At 45.0% G+C, this 14,818-nt stretch overlaps 2 protein-coding genes across 12 annotated transcripts in view; one reads left to right on the top strand and one right to left on the bottom strand.

The window, feature by feature from the left end:
* Positions 1 to 4,398, top strand: part of LOC125745988 (2-oxoglutarate dehydrogenase complex component E1-like) — a 25,188-nt gene extending 20,790 nt beyond the window's left edge. For 6 of the 7 annotated variants that reach the window (XM_049019404.1, XM_049019405.1, XM_049019400.1 and 3 more), the window contains 8 exons: positions 36 to 163; positions 595 to 773; positions 964 to 1,035; positions 1,414 to 1,539; positions 1,623 to 1,695; positions 2,449 to 2,612; positions 2,784 to 2,938; positions 3,024 to 4,398. In XM_049019404.1, the coding sequence (XP_048875361.1) occupies positions 36 to 163; positions 595 to 773; positions 964 to 1,035; positions 1,414 to 1,539; positions 1,623 to 1,695; positions 2,449 to 2,612; positions 2,784 to 2,938; positions 3,024 to 3,144 (1,018 nt within the window). In that variant the 3' untranslated portion in view covers positions 3,145 to 4,398. Of the gene's footprint in view, positions 1 to 35; positions 164 to 594; positions 774 to 963; positions 1,036 to 1,413; positions 1,540 to 1,622; positions 1,696 to 2,448; positions 2,613 to 2,736; positions 2,939 to 3,023 lie in introns of those variants that run through there. The other variant, XM_049019406.1, reaches the window with a different exon arrangement.
* On the bottom strand, positions 4,387 to 14,818 carry pargl (poly (ADP-ribose) glycohydrolase, like). Of its 5 annotated transcripts, XM_049019461.1 has the most exons (18): positions 14,694 to 14,818; positions 13,089 to 13,335; positions 12,306 to 12,445; positions 11,127 to 11,395; positions 10,802 to 10,918; positions 10,612 to 10,689; positions 9,994 to 10,065; positions 8,997 to 9,086; positions 8,743 to 8,903; positions 7,925 to 8,004; positions 7,655 to 7,721; positions 7,471 to 7,546; positions 7,074 to 7,221; positions 6,628 to 6,706; positions 6,305 to 6,413; positions 5,771 to 5,879; positions 5,118 to 5,246; positions 4,387 to 4,827 (listed from the first exon to the last, which is right to left on the bottom strand). In XM_049019461.1, the coding sequence occupies exons 3-18, from the start codon at positions 12,421 to 12,423 to the stop codon at positions 4,712 to 4,714; spliced, it is 1,818 nt and encodes a 605-aa protein (XP_048875418.1). In that variant the 5' UTR covers positions 12,424 to 12,445; positions 13,089 to 13,335; positions 14,694 to 14,818; the 3' UTR covers positions 4,387 to 4,711. The 5 variants fall into 5 exon arrangements, with proteins under 5 accessions (XP_048875418.1, XP_048875423.1, XP_048875420.1 ...); XM_049019466.1 differs by lacking the exons at positions 13,089 to 13,335; positions 14,694 to 14,818 and adding an exon at positions 13,053 to 13,071; XM_049019463.1 differs by lacking the exons at positions 13,089 to 13,335; positions 14,694 to 14,818 and adding an exon at positions 12,711 to 12,794.

The raw sequence follows: 14,818 nt of genomic DNA, 5'->3' as shown, positions 1-14,818 counted from the left end.
CTCGTTGCTCCTCCCCTTACTTCTTCTCTCCACAGCCACCGTCACCATGTGCTGCACGACCAGAACGTCGACAAGAGGACCTGCGTTCCTATGAACCACCTGTCCCCAAAGCAGGCGCCCTACACTGTGTGCAACAGCTCCCTCTCAGAGTATGGCGTGCTGGGTCAGTCTGCCCCTCCCAATACAGTACCCATGGCCTTTTATATATACATGATAGCCCAACCCTCCACCATTATTCTCAAAGTCTTGATAGATGTGAACAGTACACTAGTGGGAGTTCTACTTGGGGGTGGGTTCAAGTAACGAGCGGAGGCAAGACCAAGACATCTGATAGTTGGTCCCGCCTCCTCTAGTTACTTGGACCCATCTCCTCTACAATCTGATTGGTTCTCTCTCTGAACCAATAATTTTTTTCTGCCCTCATGAACAATACTCCCACGAGCGAAGAGTACAGTACTGATGAGTCAGGGCTAGGATGCTCATACCTTGATTATGTGTTAAAATGCTTATGTTTGGCTAAAATGCTCGTCGGCGAATGGCCTGTAGGTATTTTTCCCCCATCCTCCACTCTGTTCTTCTTCCGGGGGCGGGCAGGTTTTGAGCTGGGCTTCGCCATGGCCAGCCCCAACTCCCTGGTCCTGTGGGAGGCCCAGTTCGGAGATTTCCACAACACGGCCCAGGGCATCATCGACCAGTTCATCTCCTCCGGCCAGGCCAAGTGGGTCCGTCAGAACGGCATCGTGATGCTGCTGCCCCACGGCATGGAGGGCATGGTCAGCATCTATCAGATATCACCCTCATTTTGTTGGCTCCCCATGGATTCGTAACAAATAGACCATTTGCGTTCTCAAGAACTACGCTTTTTTTAAATCATGGCGAGAGAGCCTATGGTTGACCAGTTTGAAACTGTGATTGATAGAAGATTCTGTTACAGTTCTACCCCTCTGTACAACCCTCCCCCAGGGCCCAGAACACTCATCTGCTCGTCCAGAAAGGTTCTTGCAGATGTGCAACGATGACCCAGATGTTTTCCCAGTAAGTCACCTTCTCACAGCCTGAAGCTAAATGAAGTTACAGCAGAGCTGGAGATTTCTGGTCTGGAGAATACAAATCCCGACCAGGATTTTGTTTCAACCATCCAGCTGAGTATTCTGTGTACCTGCTCAACTGCTTGGTTGAAATAAAATCTTGGTCTGGATTTATACTCTCTGGACCCAAAACCTATACAGTCATAATAATTCTTTTGCTGAACCCCGAATCATCTTGCTTATATTGCAGCATTAGTGAGGAGCAACAGGCTAATTTAATGAAGTTGTGAAGTAATTTAATGAATTGTTGTTGGGTAATCAGATGTGTTTGCTGCATTAAATGTGCATTAAATACTCCCTGATCTCTAACTCCTTCATGCTGCAGAAAATAACAGAGGACTTTGCGGTCAGGCAGCTATATGGTTGCAACTGGATTGTGGTCAACTGCTCCACTCCCAGCAATTACTTCCATGTGTTGAGAAGACAGATCCTGCTGCCCTTCAGGAAACCTGTGAGTCTTAACTGATATTCCCCCAAACCCACTGGCACCCTCAGTTAAAGGTCTGACCGTCTCCCTTTACCCCCCAATCACAGCTCATCATCTTCACACCCAAGTCGCTGCTGCGCCACCCAGAGGCCAAATCCAGCTTTGATGAGATGTTGCCAGGTGAGAGAGATGAAGAGCGGAGTGGGAGGAGCAAACGTCCACCAATCAAATGCCAGTCTGTGTGTGAACTAAGCCATGTGGCAATGCAGTGAATGGGACAGTTTTAGGCTGTTCCCATTATATTCTTGTTTTAGACTAGCAGCATTAAGCATTCGGCTAATTTCTCTGCACCTTTGTGAAATGTATGAGGTATGTTAGGCCAGTGTTTCCTGACCCGATCCACCGGGACCCAAAGACAGTTCATGTTTTTGCTCCCTCCCAGCTCCCTGCCAGACAGTTCATGTTTTTGCTCCCTCCCAGCTCCCTGCCAGCAGTTCATGTTTTTGCTCCCTCCCAGCTCCCTGCCAGACAGTTCATGTTTTTGCTCCCTCCCAGCTCCCTGCCAGACAGTTCATGTTTTTGCTCCCTCCCAGCTCCCTGCCAGCAGTTCATGTTTTTGCTCCCTCCCAGCTCCCTGCCAGACAGTTCATGTTTTTGCTCCCTCCCAGCTCCCTGCCAGCAGTTCATGTTTTTGCTCCCTCCCAGCTCCCTGCCAGCAGTTCATGTTTTTGCTCCCTGCCAGCTCCCTGCCAGACAGTTCCTGTTTTTGCAGAAAGTCTAAGGGCCACGGTCGGGAAACAGTGTGTTAGGCAGTTAGAGTTTATGTTCTTAACATAACATTCAAGAACACAAAAGGCAAGAATAAGAAATATGCTGTGATATGGTCTTGGTCACCAAACCCTTTGTATGTGACACTGTCCCTGTCATGCCAAGGCACACATTTCCAGCGGCTGATCGCAGAGGCCGGCCCCGCGTCCCAGAGCCCGGAGGGAGTGAAGCGCCTCATTTTCTGCACGGGGAAAGTCTACTATGACCTGACAAAGGAGCGGAAGGCACGTGACATGGAGCACGTGGTGGCCATCACCCGCATCGAGCAGGTACCGGCCATGGGCACTCGGCCCTCAGCTGCCAGCTTTACAGCTGCGAACCGTAAACGAAAATGTACCGCAAAGCTCTTCAACGATGTGTGTAGATAAAATTCGACTGGAGGTGTCGCTGCAGGATCAGACATGGCCTGCCCCACACGCCTGCTCGTCCTCTGCACACAGCTGTCTCCGTTCCCCTTCGACCTGGTGAAGGCGGAGGCTGATAAGTACGCAGGGGCGGAGCTGGTGTGGTGCCAGGAGGAGCACAAGAACCAGGGTTACTATAACTACGTGAAGCCCCGCCTCCGCAGCAGCACAGCCGACTCCCGGGCCGTGTGGTAAGCTCCGCCTCCCCGTGCCCCTCCCTTTTCCCCAGTCAAACGGCCTTCTCACGGCCACTGTTCTGGTTCCTGTGCCCTGTAGGTATGCCGGCAGGGACCCCGCAGCCGCGCCTGCCACCGGGAACAAGATGACTCATGGGGTGGAGCTGCGGCGCTTTCTGAACACTGCCTTCAACCTGGATGGCTTCCGGGGACGATCCTAGCACCCAGCCAGCCCCCATCCCACACCCGTTCCAGTCAAACCGCCCCCTCGCTGCCCGATACCCTCACCCCTAACTCAGCCCTGGTGGTTGGCTTCTACATAATTCCCCATCCTTCTAGGACGGACGTTTCTGGCTACCCAGTAGGCCGTCCTGCCCCCACCTTCAGGATGCCACTTCTGCATGCACACAGAAACAGTGTCAAGCGCATCTTTTGCACCAGTACCAACAAGGCTAACAAAGTCAATTTCAAGGAACTGGAATTTAAACACAAAATTATAGCACAGGTTATGCTTAACCACAGAGTGACATTACTGCACAGTACAGTAGCTCTCTTGCCACACCTGTGAATGTGAGCTGCGGTAAATCGTTGAAGGTTACATTTCCCAGAAGCATAGTTCCTAACAAAGTTAGCAGCTTACATAGTTGGAACAATGCAACTGAACAGTTCCAACTATGCAAGTTGCCAACGGGAGCCTTTGGGAAACATACCCACAACCGTTTCCTTTACTCTCCACTTTGACTGGTCCCAGCTGGTCACATGACGAGCAGTTTGCACTCCTTATAGGAGGCCCGGGTGGAAGGTGTTCTGTACTTACCAAGTCACATGACATTCCTGTTCCCATGGAGGCAGCCATTTTGTGATAATGCAGCATAGTGTTAACAATGTTTTCCACACCCCTCCCCATTAATTCTCCGGTATCCAAGTAAAAGGGTTGAGGAGAAAGTATGCGGTTTGCAAAAAAATTTTTAAATGCTTTCCCGGAAGACCTTAACATTATGAAAAATTTGCACTTTTCTCTCCAATCAGAAGCTGTATCTCATATATTTATTCTCCTAGTGGTGATAGATCTGATTGTGTTATTTTTACCTCCGTAAAAAAAGCACGTGGTTCGCTTTTTATTTTCTTTTTAGATCAGCCTGGAAAGGACGTTTGCCGCACACGTTGTGCTCCAGTTTCTCTGGAAGTTTTATTTGTACACAAGAACACAAATGAAACCGTGAGTGGGTGACGTTAGGTTGGTGTATCATCCAGCTGGCCGGGGCTCATGTCTGCACTGGTGCCCTGAATCGCCCGACAGAGTCATGGCATCACTGCTGCGTCCTGGTCAAGCCCCCGAACCCCAAGAGCTCCAGGCCTGCCACACTAATGTCAGTGTGACCCTAAGCACTGCTCCTACCTGCGCACATGTGTGTGTCTCAGAGAAGAGAGATGTTCTATGTGAAAAATAAAGAATTCCCATGTACTTGTACAAATGGTAATTTTATTGCATTTAAACCTGCATACTCATTTTCATTGAATTAATTTGTAACACCTTATAAGAATTTATTGGTTAAATATACTCATTCTTTAAAACAGCAAGAACAGTTTGTATATTGTGTGATATTCATAACCTTAGTGTCGTCCCAGACTAGAAAAGCATCCCGTCAATTAAGTCTAAATACTGATCGGACAAAAAATAATAATAAAAGTTCACCTAATTTACAGGAATAATTTTTTCCGTTGATTGTTTGCAAAGGCGGTGTAGCCTCAGAACCTTCTCATGGTGCACCAGCTTCATGCAGCCTCTTAGTGTCTGCATGTCGTGTCGGTGATAGCACGTTTGATGAACCTAAAGAGGTCTTCAGGCTCTCGACTCTCATTCACAAGCCTGCAGTAAAGTTTGAGTAGCTCATAGAGCCGAGCTGGAAAGAGAGTGAGACAAAAATCAGCATCGTGGACACTTATGTGGGGGTCAGCAGTAGATGGGACCCATCGCTAAGAAGCTCAAGGCTGTGGATTTCCTACGATCTTCGCAACAACATAAAACATCAGCGATATGAAGTAAAGGTTATCAGTGAATATAAGCAAAAGGCAGACCAGGTATCGTATGTTTTCAGGTGCACGTCTTAAATGTGACAAATGCCCAAACAATGTTGTGTAATCTTGAGTCTTCATTTAGCATGCGGCGGGGGGGGGGGGGGAATTGACTCACCCACTGTCACAGTATGATGGATGAGGAACTCGTACATCCCCAGCAGCTCCATTTCAAGGTGCTTGCTGTGGAACGTGAAGTAGGCCACATCTCTCCCAGCCACGGCTGCAGCCATTAACTGTATAAGACCTACAGCAGAGGAGAGATCATGGTCATGAGGGAGCTGGGAGGGGGCAGAAGTGTGGACTGTGTGGGTCTCCGACGACCAGACTGGGAAACACTGCCAAAGTATGAAAACCATGGGGGTTTTAGGGCTGAGCTGGGTGTTCAAATCCTACACTCTTTGTGTGGAGCTTTCATGTTCACTCCATGTCCACCTTCAGTCCAAAGCCATGTAAATAGGGTAATGAGCATGTCTAAATTGGCCATAGTGTCTGTGTAAATGTACAGAAAGTGATGGATGGGGATCCCATGTGTGGGTGAAATGCAGCATTGGCTCCATTCTGACCAGGATCAGGGACTGGAAGATAGATAGACGAAAGCACTGAGCTAAAGAAAAACCACAACAACTAATTCAAGAGCGTTAGTCTTAGAACACAGAAAGGCACATCAGCTATGCTACATCATTTAACAAGAGGAGGGCCTCGGTACATTTACAGCTGCATATTCCAACAAGGCATTTTCCTGTCCTCCTGGGAGGTGACCTGCCTTACCTTTGAGTTTGGGGTCACCCTTAAAGGCACCACAGCCCCAGTTCCCAGTAGCTATAGCTGGGAGGTAATCGGGAGGGATGTCCTCTTCTCCCCGGAAACCACAGTAGGCCTTCAAAAAACAACCCAAAACGCACATTGAGAAAAGCTCCTTTGCTTCTTAACCTGGTCAGATGGAAACTCATGTCAGCAAAGTCTGAAAACACAAGAGCAGCTAAGAGCCAAAAGATCCTTGGCAACATCAAATAAGCTGGGTAACAGATCTAATCAGATGCTGATAGCGACCAACAAATGCAAACATTGACAAACGTTCTTGGCTTCACAAGCTCTTCGTGGCAGCCTAATGTACTGACCTTCTCCACTTTGTAGAGAAGGTAAGATCTGAGCTGCTTCCAAGCACCCTAGTGACAGTGGTCACACTGCGTTTCTTACTGGACTACACCAGCTGCTGCCTGACAGCACAGCAGTCACACCCACAATGGTTTCCTTTCCATGATTAGTCACAGTAACAGGGTGAGACCGTACAGGCCAACCGACCTTGTTCAGCTCACGGTCTACGCGCCTCATGTCGTACTGCTCCCTCTGGTTTTTGAAGTTCAAGGCGTCAATGGCGACCATCTTTCTCTGACGTCTGAGCCATTCGTCCCTTTGGATGGAGATTAACATTTGTTAGCTTTTCACCGAGTCTGAAGAATCCTTTCACTCGGCACACATGCACTGTACCCTGCAAAGCGGCACTGCATATCTACAAGAATAGCATAGTATGTTTCTGCAAGTGGGGAAAAGCTGCATCTGCAGCAAAGCCTGGGTGCAGAGGCATAAAGTCAACTGGAAACGGCAGTGACGTGTTCATAGGTTACCTCTGGCATCGGTCTATGCAAAATTCCCTACACTGAAAGGTGTCGCTGAAGCCAGTGTATGTGTTGTACTGCTGGACACCTGTAGGGGGAGGCAAAATAATGTCATGGCACAGGGCATGACAAATGCGAAGTGCACGTTGAAACAGTGGCCCAGCGGACCTGGCCATTTTTGCCTAAGCCCAGCCCTAAAACACCAAGCTAACTGAAGCAGAACCCAGCCATCGTTTATGCGAATCAGTAGAGTAACTTCCCAGCTTGGGCAAAACTGAGCTGTTCCCCTGGAACTGAAAAAACACCTAATTGATCAGTGATTAATACATATTTTACAATCATATTGTTCCAAAGTTTACAAGACATTTTAGTAGCAGAGCTACCAGACCAGTGGGGGGCTGCCCACTAGACTCTGGAGGTGACATTAGTCTGAGGTACCTCACACATGCCCTTACCAGTGATCCGGAGACACTCGTGGTCGGCCAGCTTCTCAGTGAAAAGCCTGGACACAATGAGCTCTGGGTAGCAGAGGAACAGGATCTCCTCCTGGACCAGTCCGTTCCCAAGCACACCCCCTCCTACCATGCTGCAGGCAAAGTCCACCTGCCACAAACCCGAGACCTTCAACTCAGCACAGAAAACTCCATGGCAGCTTGCATGGGTGATATTGCAGTATTACAAGAGGATACAGAAAGATCGATCGACTTATATTTCATAGACAAACAGTGCTGTGATACACAAGCAGACATATACCAGTTCAACATAGCAGAGCGAGAGATGATTGAGGAAGTAGAAGCAGATAGCAGGTTCAGAATGAGTCAGGCGGACAGCAAGTCTGATTGGGGTTCATACCTGCAGCATGCCCAGGCCCTTATCCTCAATGGTGCCTTCCGAGGAGACGTGAAGGTTAGTCAGCATTTTGGATTCCCTACACAATGCCAGAGGGCCAGCCACAAAGGGGGGACAATCAGCTGCGTGTCAATGACACATTCCGTCTTTTACAACACATGCAACCAGGAAGAAGAACCATAGCTACCTTTCCCATTGCGGAGGGACATGAAGAGAGCACCTCTCGAAGGTTACCAGTCCCTCGATCTCTTTTTCTGTAGGCAGAGAACGAGCACAAACAGTGGGTTTCTGATAGAAAAACCATTTTGACCTCCTGTGGCTTCCTGCAAAGGATCCAACAAGTGTCTGGATCCAAGGCTGACCCTGCCTTTTCTCTCCTGCACACCTCCAAGTTATAAGGAACAGGAAAGGGATAATGACCCATAATCCATCAGGGAGCACTTCAGACAGCAGTTACCGTGATCTGAAACTATCTTGAAGTAGTTGAAAATGGCTTTGAGTTTCTGCTGTTTCCTTGGTGACCAGTTCCCAAACAAGCTGTAGAGAGGGCGAAAAGAATACACCCAGCACGCTGAACGTGACATAAAGGGAGATGCGCACTTTACATTCCACAGATCTTTCATTTTTCCTCTTTCTCAGAAAACTACTTTTCATGGTAGCAATCCAGTCATCATCCAGTAAAGAATGGAAGACTGATGTCCCACGAAATGGGTAATGTGGGCAGGTGAGCACTAACTTCAGGAGATGAACATACAGCGATTAGAATTTTTTGCACTATGAACATTGTATACATTTAAACAGGGACTGAAAGTTAAAATGTCTCCATTTTCTACTACTAAAAATTGACTAGGGAGGAAAGTACCCTAACCCATGATTGACAGTTTTGTATAAAAAGAGGCTCCCTTAAATATATGTCAAATTAGCTACAGTGAACAGTGAAATGTGTGATAAACCTGCACAATTTGGTGACAACAGTGAAATATCAAAAAAGGTCAGGTTTCCTTTTAAATAGTGGTGTACCGATGTGAGACCGATGTATGTGTGTCTAATATTACTGATACTACTGTCACCAGAAACTGCCCAGCTTGAGCCAGTGGTGAAGCCTGCTGATCAGATTAATTCATCTATCATGTCCACTCTGCAATATGTTGTCATTTTGTCACTGAAGTAAACGTCTGTCTGGTTTGGGCTCATCACAATATGAGAGACATACATCTCATGGCTGTGAGATGGCGAGATGGGCCAGGCACAAAAACACCACGAGGAGGAGCAGACCTGGAGAAGTTTATGGTGGGGTAGTTGAAGTACTCTGAGTTGTGGTGGGAGGCGTTGCGGTGGGGGAAGGTGCAGTAAAAGGCGTTGGCCAGCAGGCAAGCGATCTGGAGCTGAGACATCGTGATGGAGTGATACTGGTCGCGTCTCAGCAAGGGAATGGCCTGCCAAAGAATGATGAGGGACAAAGGAGTGTTAGGCTGCAATTAACCCCACAAAACCAGAAGAGGTGGCCATGTGGGTTCAGTACATCTTACCTTCGGGCAAAGGTCCGGCAACCTGAGGGCCAGTACAGCTATTTTGTACAGAATGGAAGACATGTCCATACGCTCCTCAATGGTTAGGGACTGAAATGTATAGATTAACACTTTAATGATGAACTGCATTATTTTTAATAAACAAATTGGTGTCAGGGGCTGCTCTGTTTACTTTAAACATGCATTGCAGGCTAAGAATGTTCATTTGCGGCTCCTCTTTGGACAATTCGACGCTTCCATCACAGACAGCAACCTGACATGCTCTATCGCAGTCTGGTATGGTGGAATGGATTCCCTCACTAAGAAAAGACTCCAGCCAATCGTCACCAAGGCCAGAAAGATCTGTGGTTCTGCACTGCCATCAACTGAACAACTATACACTCAACCTGCCAAAAGGATCTCTCACATGCTCTCACATCCTGTGCATGATCTATTTCAACTGCTTCCCTCCGGTAGGTAACTCAGATCACTAACCACCAAAACAAAACAATTCAAACCAGTTTCTTCCCCAATGCCAATGAGACTCCTCAACAACTCCCCCTGCTTTTAATCAACAACAATGCAATACCTGCATCGTTTCGATATTTACTTTCTCATCAGCACAGATACCTAATGATTTACTTGCACGTTGTAATTGCATATCATGAGTTATACGTCACGCACTGCATGTATGAATGTATATTGTCTGTATTTACTTCCAGTATTTGACTAAAATTCCACCAACCTCTGTACTTATCACTCACCCTCTCTGCTTGTTATCTTGTGTGTATGCTCTATCCACATTACACTTAATTGTCTACTGTGACATGGTGTCTCAAACTGTTGGTAACTTTGGTCGTGTGGCAATAAATAATCTGATTATGAAATATGCTCTTGAACTGCTATAGTGATGAGAGCTGCTGAGGACCATGACTTTTTAATGATGTTATATAATTGTATCACAAAGTCAGTTAGTCATTTGCTACTAAATGAACACAACACGACTTGAATCACTGACCTTAGAGAAATAATGCAGAGCATCAAAAGACCAATGGTCTTTGTACTTTGGGTTGCATCTCTTTATTGCATTCTAAAGAGAGAAAGAGAGGGGAAACGGAAGTGACGTGTTCATAGGTTAGAAAAGACGGGAGAGAATTCAGGCTGGTAAAGTGAAGTTATTTTGGCTTTGGATTCAGTCTGACTAATTTTCTCACTGAAATGTTTCGAGGCTACTTATAACGTTCTAAGATATCCTTTTGCAGCAATGAGTAATGTTTCATTTTGCATGGAAATACATTCATGGAGTAACCGATACCCCAGAGAAGTGTTTCCCTGAATCCACAAGGCACAGACTAATATATGTCATTATATGGTAACTGCCCTTGAGCTTGTCAGTTTGATTTCATCTTTCAATTTAATTTCTTCAAGCTACTTTTTAATCTTTTAGCAGCCACAAATAATATCGAATTGTGTAAGGAAATAAGTAACTAATCTGATCCATGCTACATATACATTTTTCTGTGTCTGATGTAGGGGTGGGCTGGGGGAGAGGTTAATTGAATATTATTTGAAAAATCACTGGCAAAATTTGACTAATAATTCTGCCCGAAATGGTCATTCCTACCAAACACCATACCTCAACGTCAAATGATGATGGGGTCTTTGGGAGATGGGACAAAGTTTTACAAATTCCATTCCATCGTGTTCTTTCAGTCTAAATAAATGAGGAACAATGAGAATTAGCTTTTTGCAGAAAGACATACGAAATGAGAGAGCACTTCTATCCCTTACGCAAGCCGAGCCAATTCAATGTTCTGGTTCCCCACCTGGTAAATGTTTGACTGCATAACACTTTCAGTCAAGTAAGGCATTTTCACAGAACAACTATTCCATTTGGGTTTGCCATGTTGTGGTACCAACCGCTTATGTTGGAATTCATCTACCTAGACAGAGAAGGGAAACAAAAAATAAACAAATTTGTATAACAATATACAACAACCGGTCCATCAACACACAAATAAGCTCGGGAATGTCTTTACAGCCGACCAGTGAATTTCTCTTACTACAATGTAAAGGAACAGGAGTGATGTTTATGAACTCTCAATATGACCCCATAGTACGTGACCAGCTAAAGCAATATTAAATCCTTACGTTGACCAGAACTGTGTGGTGCTTGCTGAAGGACAACTTATCCAGTTCCATATGGCAAGTAGGGAGGCTCTTCAGCTTAGACAGGGGTGTCCTGTTGTTGATCTGTCTCGCCACTTCACCTCCTGTTGCCTGTCCTGACTGGGACCTGCTCTCATCATAACTGGACGACATCCTGCGACTCTGACCCTTGTGTGCCTTGTCATCATGGTGGAGTATATCGTTCATTTGAGAGCTGTCATTCCGTTTGGACGCGCCTGAGGAATGAGAGACTGCCCCCGATCCATTTTTAATTAAATTAATGTGACGAGCTCGCCAGACACAACAGCAAAACCCTAACACCCATTCCAACATACAGATGCTCCTTGCTTCATAACGTGTTTGACTGACGATATTTAAACTTTATGATGGTGCGACAGGAATGCAGTCAGTAGTGATCAAACTTTGAATTTTGATCTGCTTCCAGGCTATGGATATCTGGTACAATACTTCATACTGTTGCCGGGCGACAACAGCATCCACCCAGCTGTGCTTCCAGTCTCTGTGATGATAATGAGCATGTACATCTCATACGGTGTCTCATAAAATGGCATTTTTTTCTATGTTTAAATTTTTTTTCACAAGCCCATCATATCTACTAAATGTCCAAGGGCGTCCTATGAATTCATATTCGATTGACGATGTTTTCAATTTGCGATGGCAAATGGCACTGGAACGTAACTCCATTTTAAGTCAAGGAACATCTGTACTTATTCAGATGGTCTAAACCAGTAGTTCTCAATCCTGTTCCTGGTGCCCCCCCGAATATTTTCACTCCAACCCACACTGCTTTTAATCTGCCACATTCAGTATTAGCCTGATTAAGGTAAGGATGGAAAGAAAACATTCTGGCAGGGAGAGTGTCAGTAACAGGACTGAGAACTACTGGTTTAACCTGATCAAGCACACTCCTGTGTCTTGAAAGTTCAGCTCTGGCTTTGACCGACACATAGTTTATCTGGCTAAAGACTCTAGCAGATAAATGTACGTTTTTAGCTGATAAGAGCCCATTATGACTTTTACATTTTAGGAGAAAGGGAAACAAAAAAATCCAAAAGTTGCAATCAATGCATCTTAACACTAATAGGACCGTACATTTCCCGGTTATTTTAATTTAACAGCAAAAAGATACTGGTTTTTTACCAGAGGGTTCCTTTTTCGCATGTTGGTCACTTCCGGATATGTGCGCCGGATCGCCTACGCCTGATGGTCCAGCCTCGGGAGGAATGCTCTGTTTGTCCCCAGTACGGCGATCTGACATGCTTTACGGTGATTACACGCTCCTGAAAGTTTAATGTACGAAAGGCATATGTCATAAAACCACGTTTTGCCGTCAGACAGGAGGCTAACTTGCTAACATACAGTCTTAACTTGTCGAAGCGTTGAACTACGCTGCAGAACATCACTAGCACGCAAGTGTAAATGCACCAGTACCCAGACACTAACATCTTAGTAAATCATCCAGTCTGGTGTAATAAGATTAGTTTATATTTAGAAAATAGAAAGAAAGGGTGAATAACTGAAGAAGACCGAGTAGCAGTAACCCACCAGGTGCAGCATATAGCCATTTAACTACAAGTAGCCATATTTAGCCAATTAGCTTCCCAGCTAAGGAAACGACGTGTATCAAATATATTTCGGTTTCACTTCAGATGAAAGATATGTTGATTGCAATTCAATACGAACACATATATAACATGCAGCTGCTGGGGGGAAATTAAAATGTAATTTATTCAGGTTACTTTTCATATATTTAATGAATGTCGTACAAAATATATACACGAAAAAATACTCTTAAGTATCGTGATGGCAGTTATCAATGCCGTCGTAATTTACACAGAAGTGCATTGTAATTTTTTACTATGTAGCAATACAGCTGAATAAGCTTACGTTAGACAACTGTAAATGTGCAAAGATTTTACTCACTGCTTTATGACAAGCCGATGTTCGTCACGCGGACGTGAGAGATTTTCTGAAGCGTTTCGGCCAATCCCATGTAATCTTAAACAGCGCGCGCCGTTCAAAACTGAAAGCGAAAGTATGCACTTCATGGGCGGGGTACATTATGGGTATATTTGAAGGAATCCGGAAAATATTGCAGCTTCAGTAGAACGCAATCCATGGTTCTTAGTGTGAAGTTCTTTTGACATTCCTATGTTGAAGCTTTGAACGTCTATATGGGAACGGATGGAAACATACTACTCAGTTGTCAGGTCAAAGTGCTGTTTGAACAAAGTTCATAAGTTAAATAAGTTGCATTGTAAAGTTATATTGCATTCATCAGCCAACGTTCTGCTTTCACTTATACAATTCAGGGCCACAGTAAACCCGTTCATTCTAGAACATACGTAAGATGGAAGGATGCCTGCGTGATTGCACCAGTTTAGAAACATTTAGGTAGCTTATTTTTAGGAAGTATTCAGAGGTGTATAGTTCGGTTCCAGAAAGTAAAAGTTCAGACAGATTTTGATTCAACGAACAGTTGAGTCCTCTGACAGTGACTCCATCAAACATTATAGTAAGACAAGTGTGCGCGGAAACAGAGGAAGAGAGTGAGACGTGCAGTAAAGAAGTTTCTGGATCCGTGGTGTATTTTATTTATAGCTGCGTTGTCACTGTGATTTTAATGGTCCCTTTTATGTGCAACTGTGTTTGCGACGCTACAGTACTATATTTCGCTTTTTGTAACTAAAACACGTGGCCGTGTGTAAATTTTATCAACAGTAAAGAGTTTAGAAAAATTTTACTTCATTAAAAAAAAACAATATAAAATATGTACTTTGTCACTTCTACAATAATAAGAAACTCTGGTTGGACAAACAAAATTTACAAATAACATTGTGCTCAAGCTTTAACGAACAAAGAAAATATAAAGTGTGCCATTTCTAAAAATATTATAGAAAGTTTTACCTGATTGTGCAAATGAGAAATGTACATATGAACCAGCCATGTATACCGTATATAAACAAATTACACTAAAGCTGGTTGTTTGTGTAGTCTATTTCAATTATGTACATGCATGCTGGGATATGTAAACTGATTCGATGAATATCGAGGAGGAGCCATGTGCTGCAATGTTTTGTGCTGTGCAGTCCACAATGGCACTGGTAAGTCTTTCAACGACCGAAGTTAGCCTTGTCGACGATATTGTCGCCGAAAGCTCTCGGTCCGCAGCGTCTAGTCTGCAACAAAACCCTCTTTATTACCAGATCCTCCTGGGTAAGCCAGCTCTCACTGGGCAGCCTCCCCAGATAACTTCGCACCGTTCAAAATAAAAAAAACCTCTCTTGTCCACTTTTCCTCTGCAAATCGACAGCTTGCCAGAATTCTATGCGTATATATTTCAGCTTCGAAGACAATATCAACTTAGATATTTCTTCGATCTAGTGAAAGCAGTCCTTACAACAGCGTCCCGCTTCTTCGAGTGATGGCTACTGGTTTGTATAGCGCTGCAGTATGTCTACATATTTCGAATGGCAAGACGCCCAATTAATGTTCTAAGCTGTCTTGCACGTCTTGTAATCGTGTTACCTTGAAGAACAATTCCACCTCATCATCAGTCCAAACAAAGTAAAGTGCTTTTCGCCATTACTGTACTCGTATCTCCTCGCTTTCAAAACAAAGTTGAAAATGACGCGTGCCGTTTAGGATACTTC

The sequence above is a fragment of the Brienomyrus brachyistius genome, chromosome 7 (genome assembly GCF_023856365.1).
Source record: "Brienomyrus brachyistius isolate T26 chromosome 7, BBRACH_0.4, whole genome shotgun sequence".
NCBI classification, from domain to species: domain Eukaryota; kingdom Metazoa; phylum Chordata; class Actinopteri; order Osteoglossiformes; family Mormyridae; genus Brienomyrus; species Brienomyrus brachyistius.
The sequence above is the reverse complement of the archived record's forward strand: the minus strand, read 5'-3'. Positions and strand labels throughout refer to the sequence as shown.